Raw genomic sequence first — 17,242 nt, forward strand, 5'->3', positions numbered from 1 at the left:
CGCGGGGGCCCCAGTCCGGGGGGCGCAGGAACCCCGGCGGCCGGTTCTGCGGAGCGGGGCGCCAGGGCGGCCCCGGCGGGAGTGCTCCCGCCAGGCTGCAGGGTGGGCCGGGCGCCCCGAGAGGTAGGTCTGCCCCGGACCCGCCAACCGTGGGCGCGGGATCGCGGCCGTGTCGGGCGCTCCCCAGCCCTGCGCTCCCCTGTCCCGCCCGAGGGGGCCCAGGCCGTGGTGGGGGCCCAGCCCCGCGGGGCCGGGGTGGGGGTGGGTGGGGGTGGGGGTGGGGGAGAATCGCCTCCCGCCAGTTCGGGCTCTGCCTGGAGGCCAGTCTGGGCGATCGTGCCACCCCCTTCCCGAGGGAGGCCCGATGCGCCTTCGGTTTTTACTCAGTTGCAACTATCTCCAGATTCGTGTACGTTTTCTTTGCCTCTTTTCTATGTTTTCACAGGCAAAATGGTTAAAAATGCGTGAAATCGAGACATTGTAGTTCCCACTCTAATCTGTGCAACTGTGGAAAGTTAGTGCTGGGAAAGGACTTTCAAGATGGTTGATTCCCATTCCTTAATTTTACAGAGGAGAAAACAGACCCCGGAGAAGTAGCGTGGATGTTGGAAAGTCACCTAGCTAGGTAACGGTATGACAGGGATGAGAATCGGGGTCTCAGTTTGTAAGTCTACTCCTGAAAGTGGTAAATGGTCAAATTCATTTAACCGTGTGACGTGAATTGTAGGTTCGCTTGGGCCAGGTTTAATCTGTGTAGAAGATGAGTCCTCCTTTTTAATCATTATTTTCTTATTTCAGGCTTCACGCTTCTTGGCCTCTACAGAAAATGGCAGAAACGTCATCAGAGCCTTCTGGGCAGCTCGTGGTACACTCAGACACTCACAGCGACACTGTTCTGGCCAGTTTTGAGGATCAGCGGAAGAAAGGCTTTCTCTGTGACATCACGTTAATCGTGGAGAATGTGCATTTCCGGGCTCACAAAGCCTTACTCGCGGCCAGTAGTGAATACTTCTCAATGATGTTTGCTGAAGAGGGGGAGATCGGCCAGTCCATTTACATGCTGGAAGGCATGGTTGCCGACATATTTGGTATCCTGCTGGAGTTCATCTACACGGGTTGTCTCCAGGCCAGTGAGAAAAGCACAGAACAAATTCTGGCCACTGCTCAGTTCTTAAAGGTCTATGACCTGGTAAAGGCTTACACAGATTTTCAGAATAATCACAGCTCCCCAAAGCCAACGCCTCTGAACACCGTTGGTGCTCCGGTGGTGGTGATTTCTAATAAGAAAAATGGTCCTCCGAAACGGAAGCGGGGGAGACCGAGAAAAGTCAACAGTGGGCAGGAGGGGAAATCACAACTGGCTGCCGAGGAAGAAATACAGCTGAGAGTAAACAATTCAGTTCAAAATAGACACAACTTTGTGGTGAAAGAGGCAGATGGTGGCACACTGAATGAACAGATTCCGGTGAAAGATCTGGAAGAGCCCGAGCCTGCCTGTGAGCCAGGCAGAGGGGAGGAAATGCCTGCTGAGAAAGACGAGAACTGTGATCCCAAGACCCAGGATGGGCAGGACAGCAAGAGTCGGTACAGCAAGCGGAGGATTCAGAGGTCCGTCAAGCTTAAAGATTACAAACTTGGCGGGGATGAAGACGAGCAGAGTTCAGCCAAAAGGGTCTGTGGAAGGAGAAGGCGCCCGGGGGGCCCTGAGGCCTGTTGTAAGGACTGTGGCAAAGTGTTTAAGTACAATCACTTTTTGGCAGTCCACCAGAGGAGCCACACGGGTAATTGTCCTTTCGCAGCTTAGTGGAGCGCGTTTTGGAGGGATGATGGTGATAGCATTCGTTGATTGTGCAACTTCCGGTGATGGGCCTTATAATAAGATCTTTATGTATATGGTACTGCAGCTAGTTCTCACAACAGGCCTGTGAAATAATGTTATCTCCATTGGACAGACGAAGAGACCAAGTCCCAGAAATAATTTGCCCAGGTCAGCTATTTAGTGACAGAGCTGGGATTTGAACCCAGGTAGCCTGATGGCAGAACCCTGTTTTTACTTGGCGTCATTGGTTCAAGGCTTTAATACCCGGATGTCATACTCTAGCCAGATTTACTTGGCTTTCTGATTTGTAAACATTCTTTTTTTTTTTTTTTAAGATTTTATTTATTTATTTATTTGCCAGAGAGAGAGAAAGAGAGTGAGCACAGGCAGGCAGAGTGGCAGCAGAGGCAGAGGGAGAAGCAGGCTCCTCGCTGAGCAAGGAGCCTGATGTGGGACTTGATCCCAGGACGCTGGGATCATGACCTGAGCCGAAGGCAGCTGCTTAACCAACTGAGCCACCCAGGCGTCCCTGATTTGTAAACATTCTTCATCTTGACTGCTATAGCTATCCTTTTGCCCAGGTCTGTGGGGACAACTTTCTCATTCAGTCATCTAGCTGTAAATGTCTTCTCTTCGGTCCTGGCCCAGCACTGGCCAGTAGACCCGTTTGTGAGGACAGAAATGTTCGGTGCGCCATCCAATATGGTGCTCGCCAGCCATGTGTGATTTTGAGCACTTGACTTGTGGTGAATGTGACTGAGGAACTGAGTTTTTTATTTTAATTAACTGGCACCATGTTGGACAGTGCAGCCCTAGGCAGAAATCCCTTTCTCTCTCTGAGCTCTCCCTTACTTAACTCACTCTGCTTTGGGTCAGGTTGTAGTTAACCAGCTAAATACCCCTCAACCTAATTGTAAACTTCAGTCTAGGGACTAGAGCTAGTTAAGTCTCTTCTCCTCTAGCAGAGCTGGCCGTGTGGTTCTCAACCAGACCACACAGTAGAATCACCTAGGGAGCATCTAAAACTTCCCATGACTGAGCGCCAGCCCCCAGAGCTCCTGGTTTGATTGGGGCCTTGGTGTTTTTGAAAAATGAATTGAGAACCCTGAATTCTGGCTCTTGGGAAATATTTGTTGCGCTGTAATAGAGGATAGTGTAGAGAGGTGAATAGTTCTGTAATATTTGTTAAGGGAAACAGCACTTGGATCTTCCCTCTTATTCCTAGTCTTCTTACATTTTGCAGTGACTCACTCTTGCCTGGGTCTGTGTTCAACCCATTTCAGTGGCTACCAGTAGATCCATACAGTTTGGAAACTCCCATCTTTCAGTTCCAGAAACATTTTCTGGGATTATTTCACGGATAATATCTCCCATCGGTTTTCTGTGCTCTCTCTTTCTAGAATTCCCTGGAATTTGGATGTTGAACCTCTGGACCCACCCTCTCAAGTAACCTCTTAATTCCCATCACTTTCAGCTTTACATTCTAGGGAATTTCCCTTTTATCTTTCAACTCTTAAGAGTTTTGTTTCTACACTGTTTTACTTCTAGGAGCCTTTTTTTAATTCTCTATAAATTCCCTTTTTTTTTTTTTGGTTCCCAGTGTAGTATCTTCGCTCTGTGAGCATGTTAATGACAGCAGTCGCTTGTTTGTCAGTCCCTAACTTTCCCTTGGGCAGCCTCTGTTTTCCACAAGTTGCCTTTTTTTCTTAGGTGATTTGGTATCTGTTTCAGCTACTAGAAGGCCTTCCTTGAATGGTGATGTTTTGAAAAATCACATTTAATCCTGTGTTGGAATTGTTGACTGCAAGCTGCTGGCCACCACGTGGGTGTGGAGCAGGCCTGTGGCCAGTGACGTCACTGGGTGTGGCGTGGCTGGACCCCCACCCCATCCCCCACACCTGGCATCACAGCTGCAGCCCTCTTACCCTGGCCCACCACGTTCCCGGAGATGTTCTGCCCTCCCACCGGAGGCTCTGGGCCTGGCTGCCAGTGACTAGAGCAGGAGCAGGGGAGGCTGGGCAGAGTCTCATCACCCCAAATGTAAACTTGGACTTGCTGTCCCTGGGGCAGTCCCACTCCACTGTACCTGGAGACCCTGAGTCCAGAGGCTTTTATCGTCTTCAGAGAACAGCCCACATCCTTTATTGGGGAGTGGGCTGGTATTCTGGATCCTTGGGCCTTGTCGGGGGGTCTCAGTGCCTTTGGCACAGACTGTCATATATCCCCCTCCTTACCCCCTTTCTCAGAGATGACAAATGCCACCAATTCCTGGGCATTGTGGAGGCTCTTTCTTGGGTTGTATCTCAGCGGTCCTCACTGCTGGCATCAGACTCATCTGTTCCGGCTTGCCAGACTTTATTACTGAGGTTTTCTCTCCCGTTCTGGGCCTTTGGGAGATGTGCCAGTGAAGAGAAATCCCTCTGTTGTTTTAATTTAGGTGGAAACCAAGATGTGCATGTTCTTGCTCACCCTGCACTTCTGGGGCTCTCATTCCAGGGGAACGACCTTTCAAGTGTAATGAGTGTGGAAAAGGCTTTGCCCAGAAGCACTCCCTGCAGGTGCACACCCGGATGCACACAGGCGAGCGGCCCTACACCTGCACCGTGTGCGGCAAGGCTCTCACCACAAAGCACTCGCTGCTGGAGCACATGAGCCTGCATTCAGGTAGCTGGGCTCGCACCGGAGGGCCACCTGCCGTCGGGGTCCTGGGCTGGGCGTTCCCGTGGTCACGGTGGTCTTTTCTCTGCCTGGTGACATCTCCCGCCATAGTTTAGAGCTGTGCACAGTGTTCTGGCTTAACCTAGAGCTTATAAAACGGCTGCTGGGAGCTCAATGTACACGTTTTGGTTAACTCCCAGAGCTTAGGAATTTTTTACTTGGGTGACTTGGGGAAACTTGAATTCTCCAGTTCTGCCCTAGTCCCCACCACTCCCTACTGCCTCACATACCTTTGCACATTTTTGATTCTGTGCTTTGACTCCGAGGGCATTTGGGTACGTAGGCAAGTCACTTGTATCATTCATGGAAAATGGGGACCTGGGCCTACCGTGTTATTGCTTTATAGTTTTTGCGGGTTTTAGTGTCTTGTTTTTTCTTTGGCAGGACAGAAGTCTTTCACCTGTGATCAGTGTGGAAAATATTTCAGCCAGAAAAGGCAACTAAAGAGCCATTACCGAGTTCATACAGGTACAGTAAAGGGAGGGAAAAATTTGGTGGGGGAGAAACATAAATACAAATTACTTCTGAAATAGTAGGGTCCTACTGTGGACGATAATAGTATTTAGGGAAAGAATCTTAAAAAGCAATGTGGATTAGAGGTGCTTGTGTAATTGTCCGTTACCCTGTAATTTATATTTAATTTTATACTACAGTTTGGTGCCATACACAGAAACCCTACAGGATTGATCTCTTTCAAAAGTGCCAGTTGAAGGGCACCTGGGTGGCTCAGTGGGTTAAGCCTCTGCCTTCAGCTCAGGTCATGATCTCAGGGTCCTGAGATCGAGCCCCGCATTGGGCTCTCTGCTCAGCGGGGAGTCTGCTTCCCCCACCTCCCCACCCGCCTGCATCTCTTCCTACTTGTGATCTCGATCTCTCTCTCTGTCAAATAAATAAAATAAACTTTTTTTTAAAAAGGTGCCAGTTGACTAAGAGGGCACCAGTTGATGGGTTACTAATGGTGGTTAGACAGAAATATCCCCACCTTATAGCTGTCAGTTCAGGCTTCCCCCACCTAGCTGCTTCTCCCCTGCCAACTGATAAGAAATAAATGAGGGGTTGGGAGTGACACTGGAGTCAGTTGGCCACAGTCACACCCCTGCTTCGGGGGAAAAGAAAATTACTTTTAGGGAGCTTGGAAGGGGCCCAGCTCTCCTGGGGAAGCAGTGAGTTGCAATGCATAGGAAAATATTACCTGTCCCCAAATTAATAAAAAAAATTGTTGTTTTAATTAAGGTGCCATATTTAAAGTGATTATTTTTCAGGGCAGTGCTTTAACACAAATCACTGAAGAAATGCAGGGAGAGAGCGCATACATGCACTGACACTTTTTTTATTGTTGCGACAAGGCCACTCATTACCGGAATGCAACCACTGCCATCGCAAGTTCATGGACGTGTCTCAGCTAAAGAAACATCTACGAACACACACAGGTAATAAAATTCCCATCTCGGCCTTCCTTTCTGGTATATGTCACGTTTGCAGAGGGGTGAGAAGGAATCCCCTCCTCAGGCTCCATTTATCACAAATTGGGTGGGAATTTTAGATGATCATTTAAAAGCCCAAGGCAGAAGGCTGTCAACACCATTCTGTGGGGAGAGCCCGACCCTATTTCTTAGCAACACAGAGATGGCTTACTGAGCACTATTCCTGTATGAAAATTCATTTGAGGGGCGCCAGGGTGGCTCAGTCGGTTGAGCGTCTGACTCTTAATCTCAGCTCAGGTCTTGATCTCAGGGTCGTGAGTTCATGTCCCGCTTTGGGCCTCACGCTGGCTGTGGAGCATACTTAAAAAAAAAAAGAAAAGAAAAGAAAATCCATTTAATTCCACAAAATAGTACAAGTCTGAGTCTAGTTCTGTTCTCTGGTTCTCAGTGAAGTACACTGAGAGTGTACTTCAGTGCTGAAGATTACTGAGATAATTTTTTTAAGAAGAGAAAGTAAAACAAAACAAACACAAAGGTAGCATAGGCACCAAGGGTTTTCGCACTTGTTCCCCAAAACCCATACTTAAAACTTAAGCATTGCCACCTCTAGAAAAATCAGCTTCAGGGATAAAGAGGAGGCAGGTCAAGTTCTTTCATTTAAGAACAGCAAAGAGGGGTGCCTGGGTGGCTCAGTAGTTAAGTGTCTGGCTTTAGCTTAGGCCCTGATCCCAGGATTCTGGGATAGAGCCCCATGTCGGGCTCCCTGCTCAGCAGGAGTCTGCTTCTCCCTCTCCCCCTGCTTGTGTTCCTTCTCTTGCTGTGTGTGTGTCTCTCTCTCTGTCAAATAAATAAATAAAATCTTAAAAAAAAAAAAAAAAAAGCAAAGGAAAAGAGCAGGTCTTTTAGACCTTTTGGTAAGGAGCACATCTTACAAATGAACCTGTTAGATCTTCTAAGAAAAGCTCCCTCTTACAGTTTGGCTCTTTAATGATTCACTTAAATTGTTTCCTAAAATTATGTATCAGATTAACTTATACTGCTTTGGACATTTTTTTAATAAACACAAGTTCTTTTCCTTAAACGTAATTTGTTTTCTTAAAATAAGTGGCTCATAGGGTGGGAGTTCTATGAAAAGGGATCTCTCTAGAATCTTTCTGCGGATGTTATCATTAATGGGTTTTGTGACATTTAATTCACCCACAGAACAGCTCCTGGGTCCCAGGCACCGCTCTGTCTGGGTGCTGAGGCTGCAGCGGTGGTGAGTAAGATGGCCGGAGCCCCCGCTGCAGGCCAGGGACTACAAAGGACTATGACTACTTAGCATGTTAGGTGGGGCCCGAGGCCATGGAGAACTAAATGCTCAGGAAGGGGGTTAGGATGTGGGAAGCGGCGCTGCCCCTCTCCGTGTCTGAGAAGGCCTCACTGATGAGGGGACACCTTGGATATAGATCTGAATGCTCTGGGGAGGGAGACAGCCATTGCGGCTGTGCAGGGGAAGAGCATCCCATGCAGAGGGAACAGCAGGTTCAAAGCCTGGAGAAGGGGACTAAAGACTGTTGGCTCCGGAGGTGGGAGGGGAGGACACTGCTTTTGGTGGTGGTGAGGCCTCCATGCTGGAAAAGTGACATTTGAGCAGAGACTTGAAGTCAATACAGATGGTGAACCACAGTGGGAATCCCCTAGGTGACATGTGCTGGGTGCAGGAGCCCTGCATGGGGCTTGCTCGGGGTGGGGTGTCTGGTGACTCTCCATAGGGCCTGGGAGGCTGAGCAGTGAGCAAAGGGAGAGTGGCTGGTGAGGTTAGAAAAGCTTAGGGCAAGGACCGGGGCTGGGCAGACAGATACGTGATGCCTTCCTTGTAGGCTTAGGGCTTTAGTTTTTATCTCCAGATGGGAACAGGGGCCTTGGAGTGTTTGCAGCAGAGGTGTGAAATGATCAGACTGCCTGCAGGGTCACTGTGGTCGCCACATTTACTGTGGACAGCAGGGAAGCTGGGACAGAAGTGGGCAGACCCGTTGGGCTGCTGCAGAGAGACGGGGGTGCTAGTGAAGGTGGTGAGAAGTGGTCAGACTCTGGGTACGTTGCAGGGCAGACATAAATGTGAATGATGTGCAAGTCACCCCTGTGCGCTGGTATTCCCGGGAAGGTCCGGTATGAGAGTTGTGAGTTATCTCAGGGTGGACTGTAAGGGAGTAAATGTAGTGTGTTCTCTCGTGTCCCGTGTATAATCATGTTCCTCCTCGTCTCTGGTTTTAAGGGAAGGAACCCTATCTTACACTTTCTCTGTATCCTTTTAGCACTTAGCACCCAGTACTTAGGTACACAATAGGTGCCTGGTAAGGGCTTCATTCACTCATGCTCATCAAGGAATCTAGTGGTAGTGGTAGTGCCTTTTTTTTTCCTTTTAATATTTTGAAAATGTGTGATTATTGCTTTTTGCTCTATGTTGGGTGTATATTTCTATTTCTAAATGCTGTCCCTTTTTTAGGTGAGAAGCCATTTACTTGTGAAATCTGTGGCAAATCTTTCACAGCAAAGAGTTCTCTTCAGACCCACATCAGAATCCATAGGTAAAGTTTTACAGATATTTTTCTTATATGGGAATCCTCAGTGAACCCTGGTGTTCAGTTGGATGACATATGTTACTTAAACAATCTTTTTCCCCAAATTATTACACGGGTAGAACTTTCTGTGTAGTTTACTGTATTTTATCTTTCCAGTAAAGCAATTCGTCACTGGGCAGAAATCAGGAAAGCTGGTTCTGGCCAGCAAAAGTTTGCATTACTGATTTCATTTCTTGAATTTTTATTTTGTGCTGGGGGCTGATCCAAAGCTTAAATCTTCAGTTAAAAATATTCAGGGGGTGGGCAGCAGGAGGAAAAAAAAATGTTTTCTGAATAAATGTTTTTGTTCGCACAACTTCCAGATTGGATTCAGTAGTTCTTCTAAGACATGTAATTAAGGGTTACTCAACTTGGATTTTTTTTTTTTTTGAGAGAGAGGGAGGGAAGGATCTGGGGGTAGGGGGAGGAGAGGGGCAGAGGGAGAGAGAATCTAAAGCAGGCTTCACACTCAGCAAGGAGCCCCAATTCAGGGCTCGATCTCACAACCCTGAGATCATGACCTGAGTGGGAATCGAGAGTGGGAAGCTTAACTGACTGAGCCACCCAGGCCCCCTACTCAAGTTTTCAATATTGAAGTCAACCCCATGTACTTAAATTTGGCCGCAAGAATCTAAAAGTTGGCCATGAAGATGAAAACAAAACAAAAAGGAACTTTATGTTTAATATATAAATATTTGCTTTCTTATTTAAAATACGGACTATAGAATCATAAAATGTTATCACATGTAGCCCAGCCCTATCCACCAACCTTTCTCAGCATCCCCGCCTTTTCCCTTTAGGGTTAGAAACGGAAAACCCTGAAAAGCGGTGACTTGCTGTGACTGCTTGAGTTAGTAGAACTCAGGACTTCTGTCTCCCGGTTGAGTTACTTTTCCTCTACTCTTGACTTCTTCTCCTTCAGGAAGTAATAGACAGAGCTGTTCTTAAAGTCCGATGTGTATTTTTTGTAGAGGAGAGAAGCCCTACTCCTGTGGCATATGTGGCAAGTCCTTCTCGGACTCCAGTGCCAAGAGGAGACACTGCATTCTGCACACGGGCAAAAAGCCTTTCTCCTGCCCGGAGTGTAACCTGCAGTTCGCGCGCTTGGACAACCTGAAGGCTCACTTGAAAGTCCACAGCAAAGAGAAGCCCGCGTCAGATGCCCCCAGCGGTCCTAACACCGAGGAGGTCAGGAATATTCTCCAGCTGCAGCCGTATCAGCTCGCGGCCTCCGGAGAGCAGGAGATCCAGCTTCTCGTCACCAATTCTGTACACAACATCAACTTCATGCCGGGCCCCAGCCAGGGAATCAGCATCGTCGCCGCGGAGGGCTCTCCGAACTTGGCGGCCGAGCAGGCTGCCGACCTGGCCCTGCTCACGCAGCCACCGCAGCCGCTGCAGAACTTCCTTCTCTCCGCCCCGCAGGAGCCCACGGAGCACATGCAGGGCCTCAGCGTGATCGAGAGCCCGCTGGAGCCCGCGCAGACCGAGCCGGTGCACGTAATCACGCTCTCCAAGGAAACCCTGGAGCATCTGCACGCCCAGCGGGGGCAGACCGCGGAGCTGCCCTTGGCAGGTGCGCCGGACCCCGCACCGCACCTGCCCCTGCCGCTGACGCCGGCCCCGCCCACCGCCCACGTGCCCGCTGCCCACGTGCCCCCGCCCGCCCCGCCGAGCCCGGACCGAAGCTGACCTCACCTGGATGCGCCTTCGGTCCGTGGACCTCTTCCGTGGACCTCGGTCCAAGGACGGCAGGCTTTCTGAACCGCTCCGAACGCAGCCTTCGGGTCCTGGGACCGCTCGCTGACGGTCCTCCTGCTTTCCACCCAGGCCCCGAGATGTGCGTTTCGTGTCTTGTGTGCTGTCCTCATCTGGATTTAGCCTTCGATGTTGATGAACGGTCTTCATTTTCCTCGACATCTCTGAAAGTCGTGGGTAATTTTGATTTGGGGGCACTGAATTAGACTCGAAGTCTTGAATGTCCACGGCCACAGGTTATATGGTCTTGCTGACCTTTCCAGTTAGCTTTTCTAGAACAAAGGAAGCCCAGTACTGGTTGAATGCGGTAGAATGGTTTGTTCCACTTCTTTATTTCTCGTAGGCAACACAGTTGCTTCTCTAACGTAAGTCAGGGCTGAATGCGACAGATGACAATGCCGGAGAATCTGTGCTTCTACTATCTTCTAATTCCCTAAGACAGCGTCACTGTCAACATTTAATCTCTGTGTGGTACAGTGGGTTCTTGTGTCATATTTAAGGGAGATTCAAAGGCATAGAAACTGAAAGTCTGTTGTAACTCAAAATGAATATAATAAAGTCAAAAAAGTACAGGATTATTTTAAAAACTTTAACTCAGCTTTTCTGAGAAACATGGATTTGTTTTTTTGGATTTACATATTTTTTAAAAGGTTATTGAAATTTTAATTTAAAAGTCTAATGAAACTGGATCAAGACATTCAGCCCATAAATTCTGAATTTTTGTCAGCAGTGATACTTGTTTGATAAAGTTAAGACTCCATTATCCTGGAATATAAGATTTTATTCAATATAATTTAAGTGTCAAATATACTCTACGGAATTCTAATTGATCCTGAAAGTGATCTGTGCATTGTGTCTGATAACTTTCTGGAGATGGGACCTTATAATCTATTTTTATTGCCAAGTAGGTTAAGTCTCACAAAATGGACATCTCATTTTAAAAAGTAAATATCGGGGCGCCTGGGTGGCTCAGTGGGTTAAGCCGCTGCCTTCGGCTCAGGTCATGATCTCAGGGTCCTGGGATCGAGTCTCGCATCGGGCTCTCTGCTCAGCAGGGAGCCTGCTTCCCTCTCTCTCTCTGCCTGCCTCTCCATCTACTTGTGATGAAATAAAAAAAAAAAAGTAAATATCATCACCTAATCTTAAAATTAATCTGAACCTCAGAGCCTTAGTAACCTGTCTATAACTGTGGTAGGATTTTAAATTTAATTGTCAAAAGTTGAAATTATGTGTGGGTTAGGTTTTCAAGCCCAGTGTACTTTTTGAATACTTCGATTGCTTTCTCTCAAGGCAACTGATAGAAGATTTTGGAGAAAAGAGGATGGGTACTAGTACATCTAAGTTAACATAATGCTGGTGGAGAGTAGGGCTAATCTATCCTAAAATGAACAGGATCTTGAGATCAGTTACTTTCTTGCTTTAGGCATCTTTGATTTCTACCTGAATCAAGAAGGTTTTTTTTAGAGGTTAAGGTAATACATTTCTTCAGGTTTGAGGGGAGATGAAAGCATTTTTTCCCCACATATTTGCCAAATTAGATTGGATTATATATAATTCACAAGATTTCTAAAATGTGTATCTTAACATGTATTAGCCAAAGTAATGTTTAAATCACCCCCGAGTGGAGCCCAAGATAAAATTTTTACAAATACAGTTATGACCTAAATGCTATTTCAGGTTCTTAGTCATTTAAACTATGTACTTTAACCTTATTCTTAAAATGCAAAGTTTTTAGCTAGCTTTTCAAAGCTTACTGGCCCCCGGTTTCTGCTGGAGATACACGGTCTTAACATAAATGAATTTTTAGCTACTCAGTCTGGAGAGCTGGAGAATTATTCAGGAAATATGGTCACATAAGTCAAGCTTAACTAGCTTTGTGACAGTCTACCTCTGCACTAGGAGAAATAGAATGTGGGCCACATGTAATTTTAAATTTTCTAGTAGCCGCATTAAAAATAAGGTGAAATTAATTTGAATAAAATGATTTAATCCAACATGTGCCAAATGTCATTTCAACATGTAATCAATATAAAAATATATTAATAAGATATTTTATATTTTTTCATATATTTTCCACTTAGTGCACAATTTGGATGCTAATGTTCTTTGGACTTAGATGATCTGTATTTAGAGTTCATACAATTTACAATTGAAAACCTAGATTCAGGGCGCCTGGGTGGCTCAGTGGGTTAAGCTGCTGCCTTCGGCTCAGGTCATGATCTCAGGGTCCTGGGATCGAGTCCCGCATCGGGCTCTCTGCTCGGCAGGGAGCCTGCTTCCTCCTCCTCTCTCTCTCTCTGCCTACCTCTCTGCCTACTTGTGATCTCTCTCTGTCAAATAAATAAAATTAAAAAAAAAAAAAAAGAAAAAAAGAAAACCTAGATTCACATACACTTGCAGACATACTTAATTTTTTCCCAGTAACTGAAGTAATTACTGGTTTAAATTTATATTAAAATTAAAACCTGGGGCACCTGGCCAGCTCAGGCAGAAGAGCATGTGACTGTTGATCTCAGGATCGTGAGTTCAAGACCCACATTGGGCAAAGAGATGACTAAAAGAAAATACTGAAAAACAAAACAGAGCACACAAAACAAAACAAAACCCATCACCAGTTCCTCAGTCAGACCAGCCACATTGTGAGCTCTTGATAGCCACATGTGTGGCTAGTGGGTTCTGTGTGTATGACACAGGCGTACCTGTTTCTAACTTGAGAGCCGGTCTCTGCCATAAAAGTGTCTTCTGTCAGAGTTCTGGTTTGTTTGACCAGCTGTCAAAGGGAGAGGAGGAAATGAGAGCTTTATAAATGTAGCCTGTCTTTTGTGTCCCAGATACACATTCTGCCCTCTGCAGTCCCAAATTCTAAAGTTCAATGTCTCTGTACCCAAAGTAAATGTCATGTACATAAAAATGTTTTCTATTGTTTGAGAAATTGCCGGCTCAATGTTTCACAACTTATTTTGTACTAAACTTGTACAGTTTTTTAAATTGTTTTAACAAACGCAGAAATACGAAGTGCGCTTCATAGGATATAGAATATTATGCTTTGGGTTACTGAAATGCACATTCTCACTTTCAAAAAAATGAATCTTTGGTAGAGGGCTCTTAGTAGAGGGCTAGACTTGGAAAGACTGGCGCTCCCACCATCAAAATGAGTTATTTATTCATTTGATTGCATCTGCTGCTTTTTTCTTTTTTTTTTTTAAGTACTTAAGGACCATGCCAGACAGGGGGCTTGAACTCATGACCCTGAAGTTGAGAGTCACATGCTCTACTGACTGAGCCAGCAAGGCACCCCTACATCTATTTCTTGAAACTTTCTACCTCTACTCTATTTTATGCAGTTGGTTCCTGGGATTCTAAGTGTTGTGAGCAACTAGTTAAATAATGCTGAAGAATATAGTGATTTTCTCATTACAGATGCTTACGTTTAGGTTTTCATAAATTGGATAATAACGTCTGCCACTTACTGAGTCTTTACTACCGGCCGGGAGTGAAACCAAGTGTGGTAGGTCTGTATCTTATCTTTGTGCTTCTCCACTTTCTCCTGTGTCATGGCACACAAACTAGGACTTACACGGCAGGGAAGGAAGGAAGTCACGGCAGGGACCCCCCCAGTCATGACTGGTCTGTTGGCTTGCGAGGGCTGCCATGACAGAAACTACAGACTGGGTGGTTTAAGGCAACAGAAACATATTTTCTCAGTTCTGGAGGCTAAAAGTCCAAGATCAAATTGTTGGCAGGGGTTGGTTTCTTCTGAGGCCTCCTGACCTCCTTTCCTCCCTGTGTCTTCCTTCACATGGTCTGCCCCCTGTGTGTTTTGTCCTAATCTTAGAAGGACACCAGTCACCACTGGATTCGGGTCCACCCTAATCCTAACAACCACATTTTCACTTAGTTACCTCTTTAAAGGCCTTGTCTCCAAACCAGTCACATTCTGAGGTGCTGGGGGTTAGGACGTCACCGTGAATTTGGTGGGGACACAGTTCAGCCCATAATAACACACATCTGGAACGAGGAGAGAAGCAGCATCCGGGAGGCACCTATACCCTGTGCTTTAGCACAGTCTTATTTTACTTAATCTTCATGACATTGTCAAGGGGTATGTAATGTGCCTATTTTGTAGATGAGAACATTGAGGCCCAAACAGATGAAGTCTCTTGCTCAAGGTCACATAGTAACTGGCAAAGCCAGACTGAAGCACAGGGCCAGCAGAGCCCACTACACTGCTTCTACCAGATGGGCTTTCCATCACCAGTCTTTTGATACTTTAAGCTGGATTTCTATTTACATACGGTCTGCTTGATGTAATAGGAAATTTTTGACTAAAATTGAGAATCTGAGGCACCTGGCTGGTTCAGTCAGTTGAGCGTATATACAGCTCCTGATCTCGGGGTTCGTGGGTTCAAGCCCCATGTTGGGCATAGAGCCTACTTAAGAATTGATCTGTGTCTGACATTTTAGCACACAAACTTTTTACATAAAACAATAATTATAAAAGGTACATAGTCTTTGTCTTATGGAATGGTTACCATATTAATATTCATACTAGTATTTTACTACTGTTGGTTTAAAGCTTCATAGAAATTTGGGGCGCCTGGGTGGCTCAGTGGGTTAAAGCCTCTGCCTTCAGCTCAGGTCACGATCTCGGCGTCCTGGGATCGAGCCCCACATCAGGCTTTCTGTTCTGCAGGGAGCCTGCTTCCCCCTCTCTATGCCTGCCTCTCTGCCTACTTGTGATCTCTGTCTGTGTCAAATAAATAAATAGAATCTTTAAAAAAAAGCTTCACAGAAATTTACCTATTGGATGAAAGTTACTGCTAACATGAAAATGCCTTAACATGAGCTTTTGTGAGCCTCTTTTTCAAACTCCTGACAGGATATTTTACATTTAGGGCAGACATTTTTTTTTTGGTTGGTTTTTGTTTTTTGTTTTAGAGAGGGGGAGAGAGCATCAGAGCAGGGGAGTGGGGGAAGGCAGAGGGAGAGAAAGAATATTAAGCAGGCTCCATGCCCAGCTTGGAGCCTGACGTGGGGCTTGATCCCACAACCCTCAGATAATGACCTGAGCTAAAACCAAGAGTCGGACACTTAACCAACTTAGCACCAAAATACTCTTATTTGTTAAGCATTGAGGTGAATTGTTATCCTCACTTTCCAGACTGAAATAAGCCTAAATTCTTAAGAATTGAAAGAAAACTCTTGGTCTTACTCTTGTAAACAGCAGGCTTGGAGGAATGACCCGAAAAAAATCCCCCTTGCTCTTTGTAAACAGCAGACGTTGAGGAATGACCTCTAAAAGATGCAGGAATGTCACTGTGATAGTTTATCTAGCTTTCAAATTCTTTGCACATAATTAAGCAACAAACACTTTTGTTGGCTGTAATATATATATATAATGTATGTTGTATATATATAACATATACACACACACTGTATATCTAAAATCATTGTCACTTAAAATGTACCACGTTAGGAGAGCTTTTTTTTTAAAGATTTTTTTTTATTTATTTGAGAGAGCGAGAACACGGGAGAGAGAGAGCGTGCCTGGTGAGCAAGCCAGCACATGAGCAGAGAGGGGAGGGGTAGAGGAAGACGGAGGCAGGCTCCCGGCTGAGCAGGGAGCCCAGTGAGGCCCTGGATCTGGGATGGGTCTGGGATGGAGATCTTGGTGGGGAATGCAGACGCTTAACCAACTGAGCCACCCATGTGCCCTGGAAGACCTTTTGAATTAAAGTTCATTAAATCACATTTTCAACACAAAATATAGGAACTTGAACACATTTAGGTAACTAACAAGACTTTGTAGTCTTTTTCTTTTTTTTTTTTTAACCTGAGTCTGAAAAGTATTACTATATCCAGTATGACATGCAAAAGGAGGGAAAAATTTGCAGGGGTCAAGTCAGGGATCTAACTTCCTTGGTCGTAGAGTATGGGTTTATTATTTATTTTAAGTTTTAGTATCCACAGATTAGTATCCTAATATCCAGTAAATCATGTAAAATATGGGTTTGAAGATTTTCCAAATGAATAGTTTGGCTTTTGGATTTCGTTTTTTTTTATCCTTGTTGAATGAGGTTAAACTGAAGTCTCCTCAGGCTAAACTAGAGTTCAAACTTAAAAAGTCTCCCTCTCATGGGCTTCTAGGTGGCTTAGTTGGTTAAGCGACTGCCTTCGGCTCAGGTCACGATCCCAGAGTCCCAGTGCCTGCATCGGGCTCCCAGCTCCACGGGGAGTCTGCTTCTCCCTCTGACCTTCTCCCCTCTCATGCTTTCTCTCACTTTCTCTCTCAAATAAATAAATAAAATCTTTTTTAAAAAATTAAAAAAAATAAAAACCTCCCTCTCAGATAATTCTAGTATGATTAAATGGCTTCTGGACAAATTTAACCCATAATCTTGCCTGGGCTCCTGCCAAGGCCTGAGCCGCCTTTTCTACCCCTCTCCCACACCCCTTTCTCCACTGGAAGTGCCATCTATTTGGGCTCACCATGGTGCCTTCAGTGGCAAGCAGAGGGTCTTGCTAAACGAATGGAGATTGTCTTACTAAGGCAAATATCGTATCTCTGCTTAAAATCCTCCTGCCAATTCCCACTGCGCTCAGAAGAAAATCCAAAATGCAGCTTCCTCTTGGGCCCCTTCCCCATTCTCACTTCCAACCACACTGGCTTCCTTGCTGTTCCCCAAACACACTCAGCAATATCCTGCCTGAGAGCTGGAGGCAGGTGGATTCTCAGGCTTGGAAGGTTTCAGCCCCTACTTCCTGGGACTAATGTCTGCTCATCTGTCAGCATTCAGTGTGTCACTTCCTCGGGGAGACCTTCCCTGACCATCTAACTGCAATTAAGGTGACCTGTCCTGTCTGCTCACAGGACTCTACACTTTGGACTCAGCTCATAATTACATTTACATCAGGAAGTG

The 17,242-nt window shown here is 45.9% G+C and overlaps 1 protein-coding gene and 1 long non-coding RNA gene across 10 annotated transcripts in view; one reads left to right on the top strand and one right to left on the bottom strand.

Moving 5' to 3' along the window:
- On the top strand, positions 1 to 11,164 carry ZBTB24 (zinc finger and BTB domain containing 24). Of its 8 annotated transcripts, none has more exons than XM_044244444.1 (8): positions 1 to 123; positions 446 to 625; positions 799 to 1,781; positions 4,316 to 4,483; positions 4,922 to 5,005; positions 5,884 to 5,967; positions 8,450 to 8,531; positions 9,536 to 11,164. In XM_044244444.1, exons 2-8 carry the CDS (start codon positions 603 to 605, stop codon positions 10,254 to 10,256), a joined length of 2,145 nt encoding a protein of 714 aa, XP_044100379.1. In that variant the 5' UTR covers positions 1 to 123; positions 446 to 602; the 3' UTR covers positions 10,257 to 11,164. The 8 variants fall into 8 exon arrangements, 6 of the variants coding, with proteins under 6 accessions (XP_044100379.1, XP_044100380.1, XP_044100383.1 ...); XM_044244445.1 differs by having other exon boundaries at positions 571 to 625; XM_044244448.1 differs by having other exon boundaries at positions 9,487 to 9,573.
- LOC122903892 overlaps positions 10,516 to 17,242 on the bottom strand; it is a 9,484-nt gene continuing 2,757 nt past the window's right edge. For both annotated transcript variants that reach the window (XR_006384105.1, XR_006384099.1), the window contains 2 exons: positions 13,022 to 13,092; positions 10,516 to 10,594 (listed from right to left, as the gene is read on the bottom strand). This is a non-coding gene — a long non-coding RNA (uncharacterized LOC122903892). The remainder of the gene's footprint in view (positions 10,595 to 13,021; positions 13,093 to 17,242) is intronic.

The sequence above is a fragment of the Neovison vison genome, chromosome 1 (genome assembly GCF_020171115.1).
Source record: "Neovison vison isolate M4711 chromosome 1, ASM_NN_V1, whole genome shotgun sequence".
Lineage (NCBI taxonomy): Eukaryota > Metazoa > Chordata > Mammalia > Carnivora > Mustelidae > Neogale > Neogale vison.

Excerpts from the sequence above, each read along its gene's own strand:
- ZBTB24 (XM_044244444.1), top strand. The coding sequence starts at position 603 with ATGTTGGAAAGTCACCTAGCTAG. Across the intron at positions 626-798 it reads TTGGAAAGTCACCTAGCTAG|GCTTCACGCTTCTTGGCCTC; the intron begins GTAACGGTATGA and ends TTCTTATTTCAG. Across the intron at positions 5,006-5,883 it reads CCATTACCGAGTTCATACAG|GCCACTCATTACCGGAATGC; the intron begins GTACAGTAAAGG and ends TGTTGCGACAAG.